The 21,526-nt window shown below is 49.7% G+C and overlaps 8 protein-coding genes across 8 annotated transcripts; 4 read left to right on the top strand and 4 right to left on the bottom strand.

Moving 5' to 3' along the window:
• Positions 1 to 959: 959 nt before the first annotated feature.
• Positions 960 to 2,465, bottom strand: PG994_002738 (2og-fe oxygenase protein; the record flags this gene model as incomplete). The annotated part of the gene is made up of 4 exons (XM_066854147.1): positions 960 to 1,118; positions 1,187 to 1,414; positions 1,699 to 1,975; positions 2,092 to 2,465. 4 exons carry the CDS (start codon positions 2,463 to 2,465, stop codon positions 960 to 962), a joined length of 1,038 nt encoding a protein of 345 aa, XP_066720002.1.
• Positions 2,466 to 3,727: 1,262 nt separating this feature from the next.
• PG994_002737 (transferase family protein) lies at positions 3,728 to 4,180 on the top strand (the record flags this gene model as incomplete). Its single annotated transcript, XM_066854146.1, has 1 exon — positions 3,728 to 4,180. One exon carries the CDS (start codon positions 3,728 to 3,730, stop codon positions 4,178 to 4,180), a length of 453 nt encoding a protein of 150 aa, XP_066720001.1.
• Positions 4,181 to 4,562: 382 nt separating this feature from the next.
• PG994_002736 (uncharacterized protein) lies at positions 4,563 to 4,895 on the bottom strand (the record flags this gene model as incomplete). Its single annotated transcript, XM_066854145.1, has 1 exon — positions 4,563 to 4,895. One exon carries the CDS (start codon positions 4,893 to 4,895, stop codon positions 4,563 to 4,565), a length of 333 nt encoding a protein of 110 aa, XP_066720000.1.
• Positions 4,896 to 7,472: 2,577 nt separating this feature from the next.
• On the top strand, positions 7,473 to 8,896 carry PG994_002735 (Di-copper centre-containing protein; the record flags this gene model as incomplete). The annotated part of the gene is made up of 3 exons (XM_066854144.1): positions 7,473 to 8,261; positions 8,365 to 8,531; positions 8,599 to 8,896. 3 exons carry the CDS (start codon positions 7,473 to 7,475, stop codon positions 8,894 to 8,896), a joined length of 1,254 nt encoding a protein of 417 aa, XP_066719999.1.
• A 600-nt stretch (positions 8,897 to 9,496) lies between these two features.
• PG994_002734 (uncharacterized protein) lies at positions 9,497 to 11,274 on the bottom strand (the record flags this gene model as incomplete). Its single annotated transcript, XM_066854143.1, has 2 exons — positions 9,497 to 9,787; positions 9,862 to 11,274. The coding sequence occupies 2 exons, from the start codon at positions 11,272 to 11,274 to the stop codon at positions 9,497 to 9,499; spliced, it is 1,704 nt and encodes a 567-aa protein (XP_066719998.1).
• A 2,194-nt stretch (positions 11,275 to 13,468) lies between these two features.
• On the top strand, positions 13,469 to 14,083 carry PG994_002733 (uncharacterized protein; the record flags this gene model as incomplete). Its single annotated transcript, XM_066854142.1, has 3 exons — positions 13,469 to 13,589; positions 13,645 to 13,826; positions 14,051 to 14,083. 3 exons carry the CDS (start codon positions 13,469 to 13,471, stop codon positions 14,081 to 14,083), a joined length of 336 nt encoding a protein of 111 aa, XP_066719997.1.
• Positions 14,084 to 15,110: 1,027 nt separating this feature from the next.
• On the bottom strand, positions 15,111 to 18,508 carry PG994_002732 (uncharacterized protein; the record flags this gene model as incomplete). Its single annotated transcript, XM_066854141.1, has 10 exons — positions 15,111 to 15,392; positions 15,521 to 16,019; positions 16,088 to 16,458; positions 16,516 to 17,012; positions 17,073 to 17,213; positions 17,291 to 17,597; positions 17,654 to 17,709; positions 18,069 to 18,193; positions 18,235 to 18,369; positions 18,426 to 18,508. The coding sequence occupies 10 exons, from the start codon at positions 18,506 to 18,508 to the stop codon at positions 15,111 to 15,113; spliced, it is 2,496 nt and encodes an 831-aa protein (XP_066719996.1).
• An 81-nt stretch (positions 18,509 to 18,589) lies between these two features.
• On the top strand, positions 18,590 to 19,568 carry PG994_002731 (uncharacterized protein; the record flags this gene model as incomplete). Its single annotated transcript, XM_066854140.1, has 3 exons — positions 18,590 to 18,737; positions 19,013 to 19,068; positions 19,137 to 19,568. The coding sequence occupies 3 exons, from the start codon at positions 18,590 to 18,592 to the stop codon at positions 19,566 to 19,568; spliced, it is 636 nt and encodes a 211-aa protein (XP_066719995.1).
• Positions 19,569 to 21,526: the final 1,958 nt, after the last annotated feature.

Raw genomic sequence — 21,526 nt, 5'->3', positions numbered from 1 at the left:
TCGCTGACATTGTGGCGGCCGTACAAACTGCTTAGGTACTCATTCATCTCACCGGGGGCCAGGAACTGCATACATAAGTTTATTGTTTGGCCGATTGTAGGGATAGCTCCAGGCAGCAGATATCAAGGGAGTCTGCAAGAACAGGATAATCTTGGAAAGGTACCTTCAAGTCACAGCCAGATATATTGGTCTTCAACTGCACAGCTATCTCAAACAGCCCATGTCCCCCCCTTTTTTGGGCCCCCATCTTCCCCGACTCCCGTCAGGAGACTGTCCAAATATACCAATCAACACTTCTAGATCCCCAAGAGGGACATGAAGTGTAACCGTAATAGGCTGTGTTGAATCGGACGAGTGAGAGTAGTAGCCACTGTAACAGCAGGTACTCACGTATCATTCACCCAGTTCAGACCTTTTTCTCTCATTAAGAAACTCATGATGGTAGAGGAATCACTCAACTTGAGACGGGAGCTTGATTTATTGATACGACTGTCCGCGATAGAAAACCTCCATGTTTGGAGAGAACGCCTAGTATCTGCGTGCTGCAACTCCGTGATAAGAAGATCCAGCGCTAAATTGATATACTCCAAGGTGGGAAGGGCCGTCACCATTCTTTCAAGACTGATGTATCATGAGTGCTCGTATCCGGGATAAAAGGTGTGGCGGATATAGTCAACTTACTGCTCATCCCAGTCTCCTTCTAGACGGCCCATACCGTCTCCGTTCAGGTGTGAGGCAAATCTTGATAGTATAGAGGCCAGGCATCCCGAAAGCCATGAGCCATCTCGGGGACTATCTCTATCGGGGTCATATAAACCAGAATTCGAGTTCATGTAGAAAGAGTCGTTGATAGCGTTGGTAAAGACCATATCCGACAAGCCGAGATCGCCAATCTGGATAGCGAAAGATAGGATTTCGGAAAGGGTTTTCTCCATCTGATGCTTAGGTCGCGCCACAAGTTATTTCAGAAGCTTGACAGCAACACTAAGAGCCGGGTCGGTTGTGTCCTCAAACCAGTCCGCGACCAATTTAGCAACATTCCTTGCAACGCTGTCCTCTGAAAGGGATTTGACCCCGAGGAAGTCTGACAGGTCATCCTTGCGAACAATGACAGCAACCTAACAAAGTCAAGTGTGGTTAGGATCGCAATTTTTACGACGTCAAAGTTGAGTACCGCTTGACTAACCGAGTCATGGAATCTATACTCGGAAGGCGAGGGTTCGTTTCCCCAGTACTCCCCTTCAATGTTGCTATCGGCATCGCGTTCATGATATGGATTTGGGCCGATGAAGATGGGATCAACATCCATGCCTGACCCAACTTGAGCCCCGTCGCATGTTGCCACGTGGTTGAGTTTATGATACACCTCATCGTCGTCGGGGTCGTGAGGGTTGTTATCATGATGTAGAACAAACTCGGCTCTGGTGATATTAGCAAGCAAGAGCACGCATCCTGACGAAGCGCAGGCTTTTTGTAAAGCGTAAACCTGTGCTCTGTCATTGCCCTTCATCCTATGCAGCGAACGGCTAATCCGGGAATACTGGAGTGAAAGCTTGTATAAAAGTCTTGATGCCTTGGGGTACCAGGTATGGCCATCATTAAGCATGGACTCCGGCACGGTTTGTTGTTGAGCAATACCATCCGCCGACGGTTTCACACGGTCTGCTTTTCGTCTATTACGATGTTTTATGTGAGAACCAATCGATGGCCCGCGGTGACCTCTTTGATCTCATGGGTGACATCAGAATACCAGGCTAAAGCCGTAACCTCAAAAGCAGAGCTCTGGCTCGTTTTGAGAGTTTGCTTCTGCCCATTGTGGGACACGTAGACGTCTCCTCCTTGGTGGTCTGACGGAAGGCAGATTAACAACGTAGCAATCATACCAGGTGCCTTTTCCGAGTCTTTGTGCGGCTTGAAGAAGGATCCAGGGTCGTACAAAAGAAGCTTGTACGGGTCGGCCCGCGCACCATCCGGTCTGCGATTCCACTGTCAGGACAAGAGAGACCTAACAAAAAACGAGAGATCGAGATTACTCACAAGCCGAGAATCAATCGAGCCTCTCCTAGAAGTGTGTCAACGAAGGTGGGCTACTGAGGATTCGAGAAGCTGAAGCCCTCGCGGCCAACCTCCCACGTCTTCCGAACAGACTCATCGATCACCGTCTCCTCGCCTCGACCGAAAGGAGCCTGATGGCAAGCCTTTCGGATGACCTCGGCATCGCGAGGCGTTACCAAAGGGAGCGGGATGAGTGTGCCTCCGGCTTCCAGGCCGGGAAGCATTAGGTGTGGGCAATGTTTCGACCAGGCGACGTCGCCGAACAACTGAATGGCGTTAATGGTCCCGCCAAACGCCCTTTTCCATAACTTCAATGTAGGAACACCGGGCGATTGGCTTGAAGCCTCTCCAGCAGACTCGTCGTCCTCTTTGCCCTCGGGCGTGTCAGAGTCCGGTTCATAAGTGTACATAATCGGAGGTTCCAGAACAATCAAGAAAAAGTTGCGTGTGGTCGCAATGTGAGTATCGAGCTAAGATTGGAATGAATTGTCATCGAAAACACGAATGAAGAGGTTTGGCGGTGGGTGCATTCCAAAAACCAGATGGACAAAGGGTGAAATGCGTCGGGCTTAGCGTAAAAAACGCAGATAATAGCATCAAACAGAGTCTTAGGCAGAGTGTTTGTGTGTTTGTCCCAAACGGAAAACAGCAGGTGCTGTACAAATTCTTAGCAAGCTGGGGGCTCGGGGCCATCGGTGTGGGAAGCTGCTTCTGTTGGTATTAGGGACAGACAGGGGTGTCGGCAAGGGAATGCCAAGTCAGCACGGCAGGAACGACAAACTTACATGGATCGTGCCATCCCAAAAATAATGAAATAAACCAGACAGCCTGCATGGGTTTTTCTGTGAGATTTCGGTGACGACGATCTGAGAGTCAGCATCCTCACATACTCCGTGTTTTGAGTTTGTGCCGTTTCTGGGAGTTGGATTGGGGGGGAAAGAAGTACCATGATTCAGCTTCAGATGTTCTCCGACGTTTGACCCCAACAATACCAGCTCAGGCTCAAGTCCGTTGTCACCGGAATACTTCTTCTCGAGATGGTGAAGTAACCCGTCGAGTCGGCCTGTTCCGTACTAGGAAAGTCCCATATTCCTTGACGGGACACGAAGCAGGCGGGTACCCACCCGCACCAAGCCAATATTGCTCCGAAAGAACATACTATGCTCCTACCTGTCTTCACGATGTATCATTCAAAGGCACACACCCACTGGCCGACATTACTCCTCTGGTGCGTTTCTGCAGGGGCTGTAGCCGGTATCAGTCGCTCACTCCATGGCACACGCAGCACGCCCAGGATTGGACTTGTTACTCTCATATCCCCAGACTGCTCGACGCGAAGGCGGCTGGCGACATCAAAACCGACGAAGCAGACGTGACCATCCTTCTCCTGGACCGAAAGTCTGACCCTGCACCGCTACAATTGATGGACTTCCCCGGGCGGGCCTGCGTCGGCCACACAACGTACCCAGCGTATTCCGCGCAGACCATCTGGCTCCGGCAGGACGTCCGCTTCCCTGGTCCAAGTGGGATTTAACCGCGCCCGTCTCGACGCGCATTGTTCACTTTGACCGGGCCCAAACCGACGCTCTCTGGAAAGAGGCCATTGCCAGTGAAGGCGTCACGGAGAGACTACCCTGCTAGGAGTGCGACCCGCTTTGAAGCTTGGTGACGCATGAAAGGGATCTCCTATTACCATGATCAATATCGAAATGGCCGGCTCAGACGTGGCAGGATCCGGGACAGGGAATCACTCAACCGAATCGCTCGACGTATCCGCGAGACCTTAATCAAGGCCATTGATCCGGTCTACATGGCTGCAGCTCTCCACAGCGTAGCCCACGAGATGTCACCCCAGCGCATATGGCAGGCGTCCCTGGGCCAGCGCCACATCCTGGTAACCACGTGGGGCATCTACGATGTCGACTTCGGGTTCGGGCCCGGAATCCGGTACGCCGACGCTGCGCTGCCCGCCATCGACGGAGGCGTCTTGGTCAGAGAGAGCCTACCGTCATTATCGGTATCAGAATCTTCTTCGTGCGCGGATAATCGTATGGATGTCACCATATATCTGCACGCACAGGTCCTGGAGCGCTTGCTTCTGGGTACGGAACTCCTACCTGTGTGAACTTTAACACCTATAGTTAAAACGGTATTTGAATGGCTCCGTTTGAAACTGTATTTATTTCTGTAATTCCGTCCCCACGGTCATCTATGAGTACCGATAAGACGGGACTTTGTATATGTACTGGCAATGCTCTTGACTGCCATTTCAACAGCGAGGCAGTGAAGAAGGAGGTGGACATGTGAGGGTATGCCATCTTCGCCCAAGTAAGGATAGAGAAGAAATTTGGGGTGGCAGAAGAAGCAACAGTGTAATTTTGGGTCTTGAACCTGAATTTCAGGCCCCGTAAGCCGTATCATTTCGAAGTGATCAACCTAAGGTCTGCTAGCCCGACTGATGGATGTATACATGTAGTGTAGCCCCCGTGTATGCGCGCGCTCCCTTATTAACAGCTGATAGACCCATACTGATTCTTGGTCTGTTCGTACCATGACGACCCGATCATTCCGGCATTACACTGCGAGCCGACTCGGAAATCGGCCTTGAACTCCGCGCCCTCCATCCCGCAGTGCCAGTGCTTTGGCCTGCATAGTATCCACCGTTGGATATTGGTTTTGAAACCTCCGCAGAGGCCATCCGGGTCCACTATGTCGCTTCGGGGGACGGTTATGTGGTAGCCAATGTCTGAGATGGTTCCGTCCGCTTTGCACTCGTTTGCCCACGCTAGAGGCGAGAGGACAAGAGTAGTGAGGGCGACGGTGGCAGTGAAGAGCTTCATTGTGAAGTCGATTTGAGGTGAGGTAGGGTTTAGAATAGAGATGTGATAGTGAAGATAGTTTTCGGGATAAACGAATCAGAAGTGCTTGAAGTTGTAGTTGCACAGCTGTCTACCAAATCATACTTACTCAGAAAGAGACACACGTATATATATCTGTATATTTCTCTATACACCTTTACATTATACCAGACTTTATTTGTATTCTTAGTAATGATACATTTAACGGATCAGCAAAGCACTTACGTGTCGTTACGGCACAGCACGTCGTTTGTCGCGGCACAGCGCGTGGTCTGCCGCGGCACAGCGAGGCCTCGTTAATAAGTCGCGGGCCCTGAATCCATCGCCGGTGGAACCAAGCTAATTACGGTCTGTAGTTCCTGCGGCGCGAATAGAGCTGGTGTGGACAGGATCCGGATCCGTACACCGACTCTAAATAACTCGGATTCGACCTCGGCCACGATGCCTACCCATGTTCCCACCCCCGTCAAAAGACCGCAGCGACGTCATTAAGAATTGGGCACGACGCCGCAATTAATCTAATTGATCATCCTGCCTACTGTGGGGTTAACGAAGATCTTCACACCAATACAAATGAGGGATGGTGTTATCACAGAACACACTTCTACCGCAGCCATGCATACAGCATCGAGCAACGAGTCCAAGAACAAGGCACCGTGCCGTTGACGTGATGACTGAAGCAGTTCGTTTCCGGCAGCATCCATGCCATAGACCGAACATCCAACTTGACAGCCTTAGGGGCTGCAAACAGAGTCGGAAAGATATAGTGTAACCGATGACACGCGAAAAGGAGTAAGGCAGCGACCAATTGAGGCGCGACTGTATCTTTTGTGCAGCCCGTGAGTTTGTTCCACGTGGCTCCTACCTGCTGAATAGGGGCTCATAGTCCAATGCTACAAGGAAATGTATTGGGACATCGGGAGGCAACGTGATTCGTGTTTGGATGGATGCTTCACTCCAACCGTAGATAGAGCGTGTCGACTCTATTCATCCCCTCAAAAGCAGCACATCCCTTTTCGAAGGAAATAAATCCATCTTCGTGGGTACTTCGTAATCGCCAGAACGATGTTTTCGCCCTTGATCCCCCTTTTCAGGATCCAATAGCATCGCGAAAATTACTCACACAATGAAGCCGACCAATTGTCAGTCATGAAAGGAATAATTCAAGTCCCATCGCAGACACTCACAAACGCTCGGCTCTTGAAATGGACAGGCATTCAGCGAATAGTTAGGCTGTTGGCTATAACGGGCGGATGGCGGCTTTGGTAAGTTGGCTTCATATACATGTAGTATCCTAATATTGATTTTAGAATTAGTGCTCAAGGGCTAATGAATGATATGAGTTTACGCCACAACGCTCTAATTAGGGCCAGATCCGCTCAGATGCCTCTCTCTGTGTGTGTGAGCGTGGTGTGTGCCGCCTAGCCCGATATTAAGTGAAAAGCAACGAGAACTGCCGATCAGCATCATCGATCTGAGTCACTCATGGAAACAGCCCATAACAGATGGTTCCCTTTTAGCTCAATACCAGGCTGGTGTGTGTGTTTGACCATAATCCTCTGGTTCCAAGGCGTAAAGAGCTGTTGAATGCCAAGACCACCGCCGATGTTCTGACAGCGGATGGCTCGGAGTCTAGAGAGGCGAGAACGGACGAAAAGGCCATCGGACGGGATTGCGTTTGTTATGTCTCTCGAGCTAATCTTCCGTCACGTCGATGTTCGCATGGTTTTGGTTCCAGACGTAAGACAGGGCCCGTGAGGTCTGGCTTTTATATTCGGATCTGATGTGCCGGCGTCGAGAACCTACCATTTCGCGTGGCGATTCCTGCTTCAACTAACACACCCATCCACTACGCGGTAGTGGTTGCTTGAGCTAGCCAAATATTTGTGGGAGCTAAGATGACGACAAGCCTTCGGGAACTAAATCCGTAACACGACCCGTCCCTGTGGCTTGGCTAGATACCGAGTCTAGATCCTGCCACTTCCGTATGAGGCACTGGAAGCTACTCAGCCCCTACCGTGCTCTACGTCTCGCCATGTCATGTGGCTAATGGAGCGTCTCAGTGCCGTGCGACTCCTCAGAGCTCTTGATCTAGGAAGTGTACCACTAACGCGCCTCATTCTCAATTCTATTTATTGGCGCTTCATCAAACTCTCCATTCTAGTGTGTGGCATACGCCAAGACACAACAACACGAACTGGTCCGAATACTCAGCGAAGGATCCCAGTTCAGATGTCACCTTAGTTTCTTAATCTCCGTGTTCTATTTAATTGGCGAGAGGCGAAGATAATCACTACATTCAGCAGACACAGCTGTAGGAGGTCTGAGAGCCTCTCTTGAGTAATCAGAATGCCGTATAGTATCCTTCCCACCATCTTTACATTCTTTTACTGACATACATAGTCAGCCATGTCGCTCTCTATTCTCTGTTAGATGTATATTCATCTCATTCCACTCTCTCAATCACATTGAAGGATAGCCCTTTGCTATCCAGAGCTCATCAGCTACCAAGTTGCGGACTCACTACGAAGCAGCCCACCACGCTCTTTCACCGCGACCATGAAGTTCTCCATGACGTTATGCGGCGGCATAACGGCGGTATCTGGCCTGACCTTGCCGTTCCTCATTCCCGAGCGGATATACCAGGCCGCAGCATCGGCGCCCGCCTTGCCCTTATCCGCCTTCCCCAAGTTCGAGACGGTGAAGCTGCAAGACGCGCAGCAAGCCGCTGCCGGTGACAGTACCCAAGAGAACCCGGAGGTCGCCTCCACAAAAGTTGCCGAGGCAGGGAATCGCCCAGCCCCTAATGACGGCAACATCCATCAGAATGCTACCATCGCCTCGTCCAACCCAGAAGCCGCTGCTCCCCAAGACCCGGCTGCTGACGACAGTACCAACAACACTGCCAACAGTAGCAGCGACAATACCCCCGCCAACGCCCAAAAGGCCCAAGCCCTCCCCTGCGGCACCCCCAGCCCCCGCCCCCAATGGCGCGCCTACCCCGCGCGCAAGCAAGCCCTAGTCGACGCGATCGCGTGCCTGCAGTCCCGCCCGCCCTCGGGCGACTTCGCGCCGGCCACGAGCCGGTACGAGGACTTCGTGCGCCTGCATCAGGCCTGGACGCCCAACATCCACAACAACGACCTGTTCCTGCTCTGGCACCGCTACTTCGTCTGGAGCTTCGAGCAGGCGCTCCGGACCGAGTGCGGGTTCGCCGCCGACGGCCTGCCCTGGTGGGACGAAACGCGCGACGCGGGGCGCTTCGCGGCCGCGCCCGTGTTCACGGCGGAGTACTTTGGGAGCTTGCCGCGGGGCAACGGGACGGAAGGGACGTGTGTTACGGATGGTGTAAGTATTCTTATCCTCCGCCGGATATGTATTTGGGAATGGCTTCGGTGGAAGCCGAACACGTCGAGACCGTATAGATTGCTGACATGATCATATCTATCAGAGATTCGCTGGGACCACGCTCCATATCGGGCCCGGAGCCGGCAGCGAGCCCCATTGCCTTTCCCGGGCAGTCGACGAGTCGATGACGGCCGAGGTCAGCAAGGACTACGAGAACACCTGCCTGTCGCGCTCGACATACACCGACTTCGCGCGATGCTGGGAGCAAGGGTAAGTTTTCTCAGTTGTCTACCTACTTCCTTCCTTCGACACCCATTAATCCTTTACACGCTTCCAGTCCCCACGGCATCGGCCACAACAGCATCGGCAGCGTCATGGCCGACGTGCGGTCCTCGCCCGGCGACCCGGTCTTCTGGCTGCACCATCTGTACGTGGACCGCGTGTTCGCGGCGTGGCAGGCCCGGGACGCGACGGGGGCGCGGCGGCGCACCGTCGCGGGCTGCGCGGACGGGGCGCGGCCGTGCACGCCCCTGACGCTCCAGACGCTCGTGCCCATGGGGGGCCTTCAGAAGGACGTGACCGTCGGCGAGGTCCTCGACACGACGGACGGGGCCATGTGCTACACGTATCAGTAGCTTTAAGAGGGAGGGGGAGGGAGAGAGGGAGATAGAGAGCGAGGGTGTTGCTAATTGTAATAATGGTTTCCCTTTGTCTGGAGGAGGAGGAGTTGGTAGAGGAACAGGGCGCAATTGCTCACGGCGGGGGATGATCATGACGGAAAGAACAAAAGCTGTTGTTGATACCCACGGTTGGCCTTGCCAACACATTGATGATCATTATGATTCTGCAGCAAGCAACAATTCAAATATGTCATCCAAGAAGACACAACTAGAGTTGCAACTTGTGCTGAGTGTTGCTCCCAGTCAATCGAACCGATATCTTGATGAAGATTAATGTAGTCGACTCAGACCTTGTCTGTTCAGAATTCGTTTCAAGGCTGATTTGTACGTTGGCGTAAGTGTTCGTATCGGGGAGAAGACGAGACTCACAGCGGAGTGCTTGGAATGAAAATCTGACGACTAATGGCATGTACAGTATGATGAGGGACACAGGCAATATGTGCCGTGAAAGACATGAGTTCAAGGAGATGATCCATTGGAAAAAGTGTAGTCTATAACTTTATACATTCAAATGCAAATATACACTGGTGTTACAGCAAACACCATCGGTCTGCCCTAAGAGGGTGTCGACGAAGCAGCAGCAGCCGGCGGCGTCGATTTGTTCGCGGCGGGCTTGGTCCCGGTCTTCTGCTCCAGGGCCTTATCCAGCATGCCCATAGTCTTGAGCCTCTCCGCCCGGATGCGCGCCCTGTCGTCCATCTGCCGGCGGATCGCGTCGACGCCGAGCGCGCCGGCGAAGATGCCGCCAAAATGCGACGGTATGTCGTATCGGGACGCCTTCTTGGAGAACAGGGCCGAGATGTGGAGGCCCACCAACAGGCCGAGGAAGATGATGCCCTCCGGCCCCTTCATCGGGGCCGGGGATACCCGAAGATCTTGAACTCGTCGTCCCTGTGCAGCCAGAAATACGCGGCCAAGACGCCATAGATAGCGCCCGACGCGCCGAGGGTGGTGTTACCGAGCCGACCGGCAAGGACGAGGGTCGACAAGCTAGCCAGGAAGCCAAGGGTGCCGGAAGCAAAGTATAGGGCAAGGAAGTTCCCGCGGCCGATTTCATCGTGCAGGCGCACGCCGAAGAACCACAGTGCGACCATATTGGGGATCAAGTGACCCAGCGATTGGTGAGAGAACACGGCGCCGATGAGTTGCAAAGGACGGGGGGTGGCGGGGATAACAAGTAGGTATCGGTTCAATATGGGCCAGGCAGGCGGCCACTTCCACAACGCGAATACAGCGAAGTTGGCAAGAATAAGGCCCAAGCAAGTGGCAGCAGCCGGCGGGATATCGGGCCAGATCCTTTTTGACCGGCTGGGCGGCTTGTACATTTCGGTGGCGAGGTAGGCGGCAAACAGCACGAGGGCGGACATCGCGAAAGCAGGCAAAAGGCGGTCCCAAGCACTCTTTTCCGGGGGTGCTTCGAGGGAGGAAGTGGCTTGCTCGGCATACTCTTGCCTCCAGGGACTCACATATTGGGGCTGGGCTTTCTCAGTTGACAATACGTTGTTGTTGCCCATGCTCTCCTCTTCTTCGCGTTTCGCCCTTTCTTGCTCCAACCGTTTCTCTTCGGCCGCTTGCGCAGCTAGGTTCCGCGCCCGAATGCGATCAATTTTACTTTCTCCATATGGCGAGTCGGTCTTGGATTTCCGTGGCAATTTCCCGATTGGCGCTTGTGTGGGCTCTTCTACTTTGGCAGCTGCTTTCTCGGATTCAGGCTCTGGCTGCTCTGTCTCGTCGTACTGCGCTTGCTCTTCGAGGAGCCGCAGCTCATCCTCGGCGCGGAGACCCGCATTGATGATCTCGTCTACGGGAATATGCTTGCGTAGATACTCCAATGCGACTATCTTGTCCGAAGTCGAATATTTGGCAGTGTTTTGCTGCAAATCAGGATCATCCAGAGTGCCAGCCACCCTGCGACCATGTATTATCCTCAGCAGCCGGTTGGCCTCCGGCGTAGGGATGTGAGGGCCGAATATCTCCCTAACCTCTCGAGCGTTGAGATCTTCTTTACGGAAGGGAAGACCGTCCGCATCGGTGTACGAGTCGGGTATCTGGTTGTAGTCGACGATAGCGCGGAACATGAAGGCCGTTCGAACCGACGTTCGCGGTAATAGGCGTCGGTCACATTGCAGCCGGCTTTGTCGGAGAGCTTCAGAGGGATTGGAGACTAGCCGAGGGCTATGATGGCAGGTTCGAGAAGAGGAGAAGCATCGTGCGGAAGAGGCGAATCGCTGTAGAGTAGAGTTTCGGGCAAGGTTCGCGGGGCGGCTCGACACAGCGCGGAGTCCGACTTGGAAGCTGGATACCGGCGGCGCCAAGGCAGAAAGGACGTTCATGGTCCTCGATTGCAACGCTTCACCCGGCGGCTTCGGGGTTCAAGGCTCCATGAGCGCACACTTATATATATGGAGAGAAAAAGAGCAACCGAAATCGTATGCCCTGCGTACGCATTGATTGAATTAGGGCAGCAGAGTGAGACAAATTCCAATGCAAGTCGAAGGCATGAAGCTTCAATGCGATTCACACCACCCATTCCCATTGCGAATGCTAATTTTGGTGGTGACGGATGGCAGATTTCGGAAGGATCCGCCCCACCATTCAACTCCAGCTAGCCAGTTCGTTCCCGCCTAGTTCTTCAATGCTACTTTGACCTAACTGACCTGACTGCAGTCTTTCTGATATTGCGAGAAATTTGTTGATGGATAAGTAGGCAATGTGAGCGGAACATTGAACACGAAGCTGGTTTCCACTCAAGGTACTTTATGGATAACTCGTCCGGGTGCACCACAGATCGATGACCCTGCCAGCATGTGAGAGCTCATCATTAGGGTACAGTAAAGGTTCACTTTAAAGAAACGTGTATGCTATATAAACTATTAAAACATAACATTATAGTATAGTTCGCATGGTCTAGCTCTGACCTTTACTAAAAGCCGGCCTGGTCAGACGCCCTAAACTATCTAGAAGCGTCCTCTGCCTATAGAGACGCCGTCTAGAATCTGACCTGCCTGGCTGCACAGTAGGGAGGCATTAGTAGGACGCTGATGGTCAAGCCTACCGCAGCGATGGCGGCTGCATATGGAAAAGCCGTTCTGACGAATGTGCCTGTCTTCTCCGTTGCCATGTTCCCGGGACCTGCCCGCCAGCTACGTCAGTAGCACATGCTGTCTGGACTGAGGTGAAGTAAGTTTACAATTGGCTGATGGATTCAGCTCAGGTGTCACTTGATAATCCTGCCTACAGGCTCAAGCCAAACAGTTCATCCATATCCCCGCCTGTTCGCCTTATCAGGCATATCTTATGGCACGCCGGGGTTCGGGCCGCCACGCCGACTTACCACTCGAGTGGAACGAGATCAAGCGGCGGTCTACCCCGCCTCTCAACAGTTGGTCGGAATAGAATTATCAGCTTAGAACCTTTGGCTCTGTAGAAATAAGCACAGCCATCTAGTTTGCACGTGTTGCTTTCACGACATGGCGCAGCCCACGCATTGCACAAGGGGCGGCGCATCAAAGAGTAACATCCCGAAGCAACTAGTGCAGCCCCCAGTCGACTTGGAACTGGGTACTGGAGATCAAAGAGAAGCACTTGAACATACGAGGGATTTTGCCTTACTCGGTTTTTATCCGGGGCCAGAAGCGATGGATCAGTTTTGCCACATCGTTTGCGGGCATGCTCTCCACGCTTTGCAGCTACATCTACTACCCTGCCCTGGTGCCTATCGCTCAGGACCTTGGCGTGTCCATCACCATGGAGAATTTGACAGTTACGTCGTATTTGGTGGTAGCCGCCGTAGTGCCGGCCGTGATGGGGGATATGGCGGACCAGATCGGGCGGGGGCCTGTCTATGTCCTCATGTTCGCTTTATTCATTGGAGCAAAACGTTGGCATCGCTCCCCAGACATCCTACCCAGCCTTATTCGTTCTTCGGATGCTTCAAAGCGCAGGCTCCTCCGGTAAGCGGTGCTTGCGCGATAATCCGCTCTACCCGTCTCTGGATATCATGACTAATACGGGTGAAGGGCTGATTGCAATTGCGTACGGGGTGATAGCAGATATCACAACTCGAAGTGAGCGAGGAAGCTACTGCGGAACATTTGACCTACTGTGGATGTTTTGATACCAGTGTGACGCTTCCCAAGACTTGTCTAATCAGAGGATCAATGGGATGGCAGAATTCAGTTGGCACTCAGCATAGGCCCGGTGATCGGCGGAAGCATCGCCCAGGAACTGGGTTGGAGATGGATCTTCTGGTTTCTCGTAATACTGAGTGCTACCCAGCTGCTCGTGATTATTCTCTTCGTCCCGGAGACGCAGCGAGATATTGTCGGTAACGGCGGTGTAAGGCCGAAAAGACTCTATTGGACCATCTTCACCTTGGTTGAGAGCAACAAGAAAGCGGAGACGTGTGTGCCCTCCAAAACCCCAGCTAGGCGCCGCTGCCCAAAGTCCTTCAGTTGCTTAAAGATATTGGGCCACAAGGCATCATTCATGACGATTCTTTTATACTCAATCACGTATGCTGTGAAGATGACACTCCAGGCCTCCCTTGGCGCCCAGTGTGTCGAGATATACCGACTCAACTACCTTACAGCTGGCTTGGTATACATTCCTTCTGGTGTCGGCGGCGCGGTAGCAGCCTTTTTTTCTGGTAAGTACTTGCTACAAATCGAATAAAAAGCATGAGATGTGCTGAGATCTGCTAGGAAAATATATCGACAGAACGTACCGTAAAGCGTTGGCTAGCTCAACTACGCCCTCGAGCACCTTGACCGGCGACTCTCTAGACTTCACAATCGAGCAGTTCCGACTGAAAGGAGTCTACGTCTTGATCGTTACAAGTGCCATTGAAACGGTTGGGTATGGGCTCGCCTTGATGACAAAAGCGGTGAGATCTCCGATAGAGTCTGTTTATTGGGGATGTTCTCAACTGACAGTCCCTTTTTCGAAAGCACATATCTGTGATCATCATGCAATTCTTCATCGGCTTAACAACGGCCCCTATATTCACTGTCTGTACTGAATCATTTATTTCATATATATCGACCCAATATCTAATAACAATAATGGCACCATGTAGATGTCGGCGACGCTCCTTACCGACCTCAACAGGCAAAAATCAGCAACCGCCCAGGGCGCCTGTAGCTTACTTCGATGCCTATTGGCGGGGGCTGCAATTGCAGAGATGCAACCCCTTGCGGAGGGGGTGGGCTTGGGGTGGTGTTTCGCCGTATATGCAATCCTTATGCTCTTCGAAGTACCACTGATCTGGCTTCTCTTGGCACACGGGGCGCAGTGGAGGAAGAAGAGCCGAGTTGCAGATCGGCCATAAGTGGCGGGCTCGATGGCATCAACGCGTGTTCGGATTTCGATTTGGTTTCGCATCAGTCTCCCTCACATTCTGGAATTGGAGCCCATTCTTGATGATGCCAAGCTCCCCGTATAGGCAAAAGACCACGTCGTCGTCTGCTGTTGCTACAGGCCGGACAACCTGGTATTCGGCATACATGCTCGACACGTACTCGTTGGGCACAAAGAAATACCCTCGCATAGACCTTGGAGTCCACGTTGTAAATGTTGATACTCGAGAGCCACGAGTTTTGATCAATAAAGACAAACTTCTGGGCTTCGACCTCCTGCCAAACCCAATGAAACACTCGCAAGCATCTAGTGGGAATCCGAACAAAGGTGCCGGTTCAACCCGATTAATTGAACTCGATGGTATTATATGATCAAGATTGAAAAGAAACGTGGTAGTAGAAGAGGCGTAGAGCGTATCATGGCTGATGTCGAGAACCAGTGTCTGGGTTTCCTCATGCAGTATTGCAGACCTGATTGCCGTTTCTGACTCGTGCTCCTGAAGTTCGTACCGAAGAGTCAATGCAGAGTTCTCTATCTCCGTTGGAAACTCCTTGGCTGAATACGATCGCAAAGTGCGGTCCTCGACAAGCATGAACTGTTGATCTTGCGCCGCGCCAGGGGCTGCAATCCACCGCCAAGTAGTTGCTCTTCCGCATGAGCCCAAGTTCATCGAGCCTATACAAGAGCCATCTTTGACAGAGTAGACACTAGCTGATGGCGCACTACTGGCAAGAAGGAAGTCATCATCCAGGCTCACAGCCAGCTGTGTAATACCTTCTTCCTGGGGATGCGCTTAAAGCTCACTAAGCTTCTAGCCAGTCTTGGTACTGAAGGCCACGACTTGACCGACGCGGTTGCCGACAAACACGACGGGAAGCGAGGGGTGAGCGCATAGAGCGGTCTTCCTTGCTGACCTGAGCGGCTCATACTGGCCCTCAGTGGCACTCAGCTGAACAGCGTCATCACTAATGCTGGCATCTTCTATGTTCTTCCGGACGAGCGCCGCGGGGGAACGAGAAAGAAGATAGACGCTGGGTTCTGCAGAAGAGCTGTCCCAAACTTGGTCACCAAGCGTGTCAGATCCATTGCCCAGCTATCCATATTTCTGACTTGTGCGCTCAGCGGAGAGTGGTATTTGGCTCTGCGATCCAAGTATGCCTTCAGATTTCTCGACGTGCGAATCAGGCAGTAAAGGTCACCTCTCAGTGCCAGCCTTTCAACCCAAGATAGAATATTGGTTTTGAAAAACAAATCTAGCGAGAGAAGTAGGTCATCGGTCTCTGAAGAAGCCCCGTATATATGCTCCGAGAAGTGGAGGGCATAGTCGAGTAGCGAAGGCTCCGCGGTTCGACCTTGCGCCGAACCCCGTCGGCCTCTTGGTGGCTGCAGGTCCCGACCAGAGAGGAGTTTCAAACATGTCGATGCAACTCTTTTGTGCGCAAGGGACTTTGAAATCTGAAACTCTCCAGCAGCGTCGGAATGAAGGAACTCGCGAACGGTAGGATGAACCAGGTCAACCATGTCGGTATCTTTGTCCACGGACACAAGCTGGCCACAGAGACCCTCAATGGCGCTTTTGGCGCTGGGGAGTTCCTCCTTGATGTCCAAGCGCAAGGCCTGACAGAGCTCTGCAATGGTCAGCCGCGGAAGCTCGACACAACCCATAGCAAAACGGCGTTTGCGATGTGCTTCTCTCACCTGTTCTCCGCCATTGAGGTGACTGTTCTCTGATAGTAAGGAAGCATCCCTTCAGGGATGCCTTCGAGGATCCTCAGGATGCTTGCTGACGAGTAGACCTGCTCCAGCTCGTCCAATACAAGGCGGACCCAGGGAAAAGAAGCGTTGGAGCGACTCAATAGCTTACAAGCAAGCTCAATGCGGTCTGAGCTGTCGTCCAATGGAAGATTTTCGGTTCGACTCCGGATATAACACTCGATATCATGCATACTGCTTTCTATGGGTACCTGGAAAGCCCACAATGACATGGAAGCCTGTAGGGGCCGATGTATCCGTGCCATATCCGGAAGAGTTCGGCTGGTGAGAAAGATCCGCAGAGGAAAAGATGGCTTCTCACTCCTTAGCATGGTCAGAAACTCATGGTATTTGGTACATTCGTCAAGGGCATCGATCACCCAGTACTGCGGCGTATAAATGCGAGCCTACGCAAAAGTTGTAAGTGGGTGCAGAAGGGTTCAGTATCGGGGTATTGTGCTCACCTGAAAAATACCTTTCTTGAACAACTTGGTCCAGATCGTGCTATCGTCGTCCAGGTCATATGTCGAGCCTCCATTCCGCATCTGTGTCAATTTCTCACGGACTGCAGTATTGGACCTGGCCATTTGATAGGCGATGGATCTGAGGAAATCCGACAGCGACCGTGACGCTTTGCTCCCGGCATGAAAATAGTAGTGAGAACATTCCAACTCACATTCCTGGAGCTCGGATGCAACATGAGCTGCGAGTATTGTCTTCCCTGTCCCTGGTTTGGCGTGTACCCAGATGATGGAGGGATTCTTGGCCTGCTCATCGGACTTCTTCTCATCCAGCAGTTCTTTGGCACAATCTCTCCAATCTTGAAACTCGTCTCGTTCATCAATCCACTTGCACGAGCCGTCGGCCTTTTGAAAAACTTCATCTGGTTGATCAGAGTTGCTAAGGTACGATTGCAAGGCAGACATATGGGCATGTTTCTCCTCTTCCTTAGCAATTTTTACTACAACACTTGTGTTAGCATATGAGCCCGGATTCCCAGGGGCAGGCCACAGTTACTCACCCCCTTCTGACAGGTCTTGCACATCGCCGGAAAGGGCATTCCGTAATATAAGGTAATCGGCGTCATCAGGGCTGTCGAATTTGCAAATGCTACGATGATTTGCTCCAATGTATTGAACCCTCTCGTTCTTGAAACCGGGCCCTGGAATCGTGATATGTTAGTGGTGCATCAAAGCTTCACTGAAGTATTCACTCGGAGCTGCCCTGGGCAGTGCATACCAAGGATTGCAGAGTCCTTCTCGACTATCAAGCTAGTGGAAACCCCAAGGTTCGTCCGTAAAGTCTCGTAGAAGGAGTAGATGTGTAACTGGTGCGCACATCTCCCAAAGTCTTTGTTTATCAGCTGAGCCGAGGTTGAACCGCTCGTTATATCCCTGATGTAGTCGCGCGACGACAAAATCCCAGAGATTGTGAGGATATTGTTGAGGGTCGCAGCATAGTCGGAGCCTTTGTGCGGAGTAGCTAAAAAGAAAATGCTTCGAATTCGGTTGCTGAGGTCTGGCACGTCCTGGGCCAGAATGTACGCCTACAGTATATTTCATTCACGATTAATATGCACGAGGGACGTTGTCAGGTACTTACTAGACCTTTTTTATGACCAGTGCCCCCATTGAGTGTCCAACCAATATGATTGGTCCCTGTGTAGTTGTTAGTCTTCCTGATGGTCTCAAGGAAAACGGGATTTCGCGACCTACGCTATCATTCCCCCTTATATATGGAGAGTTCCTCAACTCTTCCAGTAGAGACTGGCCGAAGTCGTGAACATTTAGTATACTCGACTTTGTGCTTGCCCAGTCCAAATTGTAGCCAAAGCTATGGATGTTGGCATTATAGAGAAGCCTTGCTCAAAGGGCAGCCAATAATGCGGCCAGAAGAACTGGGGATCATTCCCTTTTTCTCCATGTTTTGATTGAGCCGCCTCTTGGTCCATGCACAAACACAATATCAACGAGTGGTGCAGGTGAGGAATGCAGCAGTCGCAGTCCATCCGGCCCACGTGTATTGATGTCGTTGTCGTCAGGACGCCCGTGGCGCCTCTTGACCCATGAAGCATTGAATCGCCACTTGAGTGTTGAGGTCGGAATATCGTTCGATTCGGAGTCTGGGTGGGTGCCCTTCGATCTCGTATCCGATAGCGTCGTCTCAGAACTATTCATTTCGACAGAAGTGCTCGCAGTTGAAAGCGGTGGACGGGCGCTGGCGGGTTTGCGATGTGAGCGGGACGGGCCGCGCCTGTGCTATTCGGAACTTGTCGAAACCCCTTTCCCAGCCCTGCATTAGTGATGAATCCAGTGAACCTTTTTACGATCAGCTAGGGAAAGATTACCAGCATTTTAAACCGAGACGTTGTCACAAGTTGCCATGACGGATTCGAGTCGCGCTGTCGAGCTTGAGGACAGATGTGATTTGAGGATTTCCAACACCGCCTTCGGGCATGGTGATTGTCGATGACGACCCGGCAATCTCACGCAGCCGCTATACATGTTGGTTGTCGGGGAGCAATGCTACCTATCAGCCATGCCATCAGCCGCCAGCTTAAACCCCTCCTCTTGTCATTGCCATCTCCTCCATTTCCCCCGATTCTCACCCCGGCCGTATGGTATCACATCTATGCTCGCCACCGCCATGATGGATGAGAATACCTTGGATCCCGCTCTCATCGCAGGTAAGAACAGTCTTGACTTTGACGTTTGTTGTATGAAGATTCATAGGTTAACGATGTCTCAGCGCTTCCACCGGGCAAAGTATTGCCTATCACACGGCATGGAAGAACAAACGTGGGTATCGAACCTTGGGTTTCTTTCTTGGCGTTTCATCACGATGTGTGTCATTGCAAACACGCACATGTTCATATACGCTGTTCTACCAGTGCACCACTTCGTCTGCTTCAGGCTCATGCAGTAGCCGCAAACTGATTCCACAGACTCCAGTGGTCCACAGGCTATAAAGTCGAGCTTGAAGGAGAGAGCGAGGAGGAAGAGGAGTTCTTCGTTAAGGTGCGTCACATTTGGGCTCTATATGCGACAAACACGAAGACATTCTCTTGCCACCCTTGATGCAATAGGTTCTCGATTGCGAATTAGCGGACGAGATGGCTATGGCGGAATTCGAGTGCCAGAAAACATTGATGCATCACATCCCAGAACATATAGTCCCCCCGATTGCTTTGGGAACATTCCAAGATGACCCAACCAAGGCCTTCTATATCACGCATTTTCGATACTTGCATGAGAAACTGCCAACCACCCAACAACTCTTAACGATCGTCAAGAAGCTGCACTTATCCTCGACCTCACCTACCGGTCAATTTGGGTTTCCCGTCACGAACTTTTGGGGCCCTCCACCGATGGACAATAGTTGGACCGACAGCTGGGAGGAATACTTCACGAGAAAGTTCCGCTCCGCCTTGGAATATGGGCAACAGCCACATAGTAGAGACGACGAGCTTTGTGAGCTTGGCGAAGAGTTTATCAGAAGGTCATACCAAGACTGCTAAGCACCCTAACCACTTAGCCGTCCTACCACATAAGCAGCCACCTAAACTCAACACTAAACTATATCGTAACCTAAGTTTATTTTATCTATAATTATTTAAAAAGAAATCGGAAAATTATAACTTTAACGAATTTTAATTTTAATATAGCTGGTAATATTAGAATCATTTTCCGAATCTAATTTAATAACCTAGATCGCCTTATCTTCCTCCCATTCATCTTAGGTGTCATGCTGCTGGCCTGCCATTTCATCCTTAACTGCCATCACATCCTGCGTCGTAATAAAGGTATAATTAAGGTCTTTAACTACTCGATAAGGTTTAAACTTACGTACTTTATTTAATTCGGCTTATAAACGGTCCCTCTCTTACTTTAATCTAGTTAACTAAGCGTTTAAAATATTAAGCGCTTTTTTTAATCTTATAAAATAATAGCCTCTTATAAATACTATTAAGTTAAATATCTTTATTATAAGCTAAGGCTGTAATTTAACGTATACACCGATAACTAGTAAGTATAAGCGCTTTTTAAATAAGTGTCTACTAATTATTAAGTTATTTATAGCTTAAAGGGATTACTTTTTAGCCGCGGCCCTACTCGTATTTACGTGATTAAGAGATTAAGGGTTTAAAAATACTTTATAAATAAATTCCGGTAGTTCGTTACCCGTTAATTATTACTTTAAGTTTAAAAGCTAACTTTTAAGCCTAGTATTATATTTAAATAAAGTTAATTAATAATAAAGAATTAAATATTCCCGGACTTTTTATTTTAATATTAAAAAAAGGTTTAAACTTAAAAGCTATAATATATAAGAAGTATATATTAATAAATATAATAATTAAATTCTATTAACTATATACGCTGTTATAAAATAACTTTATATATAATTACCGTAATTATTTAAAATAAATAACCGTTATTATTCCGGAATTTTCGATTTTATCTATAATAAATAAATATTTCGTAATTAATTTATCTTGTAAATAAATAAATAAATAATTAGTTTTAAAGATTTATTTATATATTATAGAAATTATCGCCACGGTTTAGAAACTATTTATATTATATATTAACGCTTTTAAAAATAATTAAAAGTGGTAAAATTATTAAATGGGCTCTCGTATATATGTACAGGTTCCGGTTTTAATCGGGGTTTAATCGTTATATTCTATTATTTATATCTATTTCTAGTGCTAGCTACGAGGGGTATCGTATGCCCCTCTTGATAAAATAGGAAAGGGGTTCGTGCGAATAAGTATATAGCACTTTTTTTAAAGTAATATAGAAAACCTTAGTTCTTGCTGTTTTAATACTGGCAGTTTTTATTTTAATAATAGATTTAGGCAGCTCTTTTTTTTAAGACGAGTCTTCCTTTTATAAAGGTTTTATACGAATAGGTTATATTAATCCGGTATTTAGTGCTTATTTAAGTTATATAAGTAATATTATACTTTTTAATATTAACTTAATTAAATAATAAGTCTTTTAATAATAATAATAATAAAGAAAATTATTATATATTAATATATATTATTTCTTCGTTATTAATTAAAAATAATAATAATAGTAAAAATAATAATAATAGTAAGGGCGTTATTATATATCGCGATACGTTATACCCCGTTAGGGAAAAGATATCTCTTTTTTTCTCCTCTTTTTTTACTCGCCGTATAAGTCTAGTCTTTCGATATACGCTTTTATGCGTATAATTAACTTATTAATTAATATTAGCTATTCGAGGGTTTTATTTAGAGATTTCTTAGTAAAGGCGTTTATAGGGTTATTTCGGCCGTCGACCTAATAGATCTCCGAGATCTCTTTTTTTGTATAATTTTCGGAGCGATATAATATCGATTAATAATTTTTTTTCGTTTTTCGTTTTTAATTTAATTAAATATTTATTAAGTAAATATTTTTATTAATAAGCTGGTAATAAAACGCGGCGTTTATTAAATAA

The sequence above is a fragment of the Apiospora phragmitis genome (genome assembly GCF_038363925.1).
Source record: "Apiospora phragmitis strain CBS 135458 chromosome Unknown utg000003l:1.0-2676785.0:1.0-2680665.0, whole genome shotgun sequence".
NCBI lineage: Eukaryota > Fungi > Ascomycota > Sordariomycetes > Amphisphaeriales > Apiosporaceae > Apiospora > Apiospora phragmitis.
This window is presented reverse-complemented; position numbering and strand designations above follow the sequence as displayed.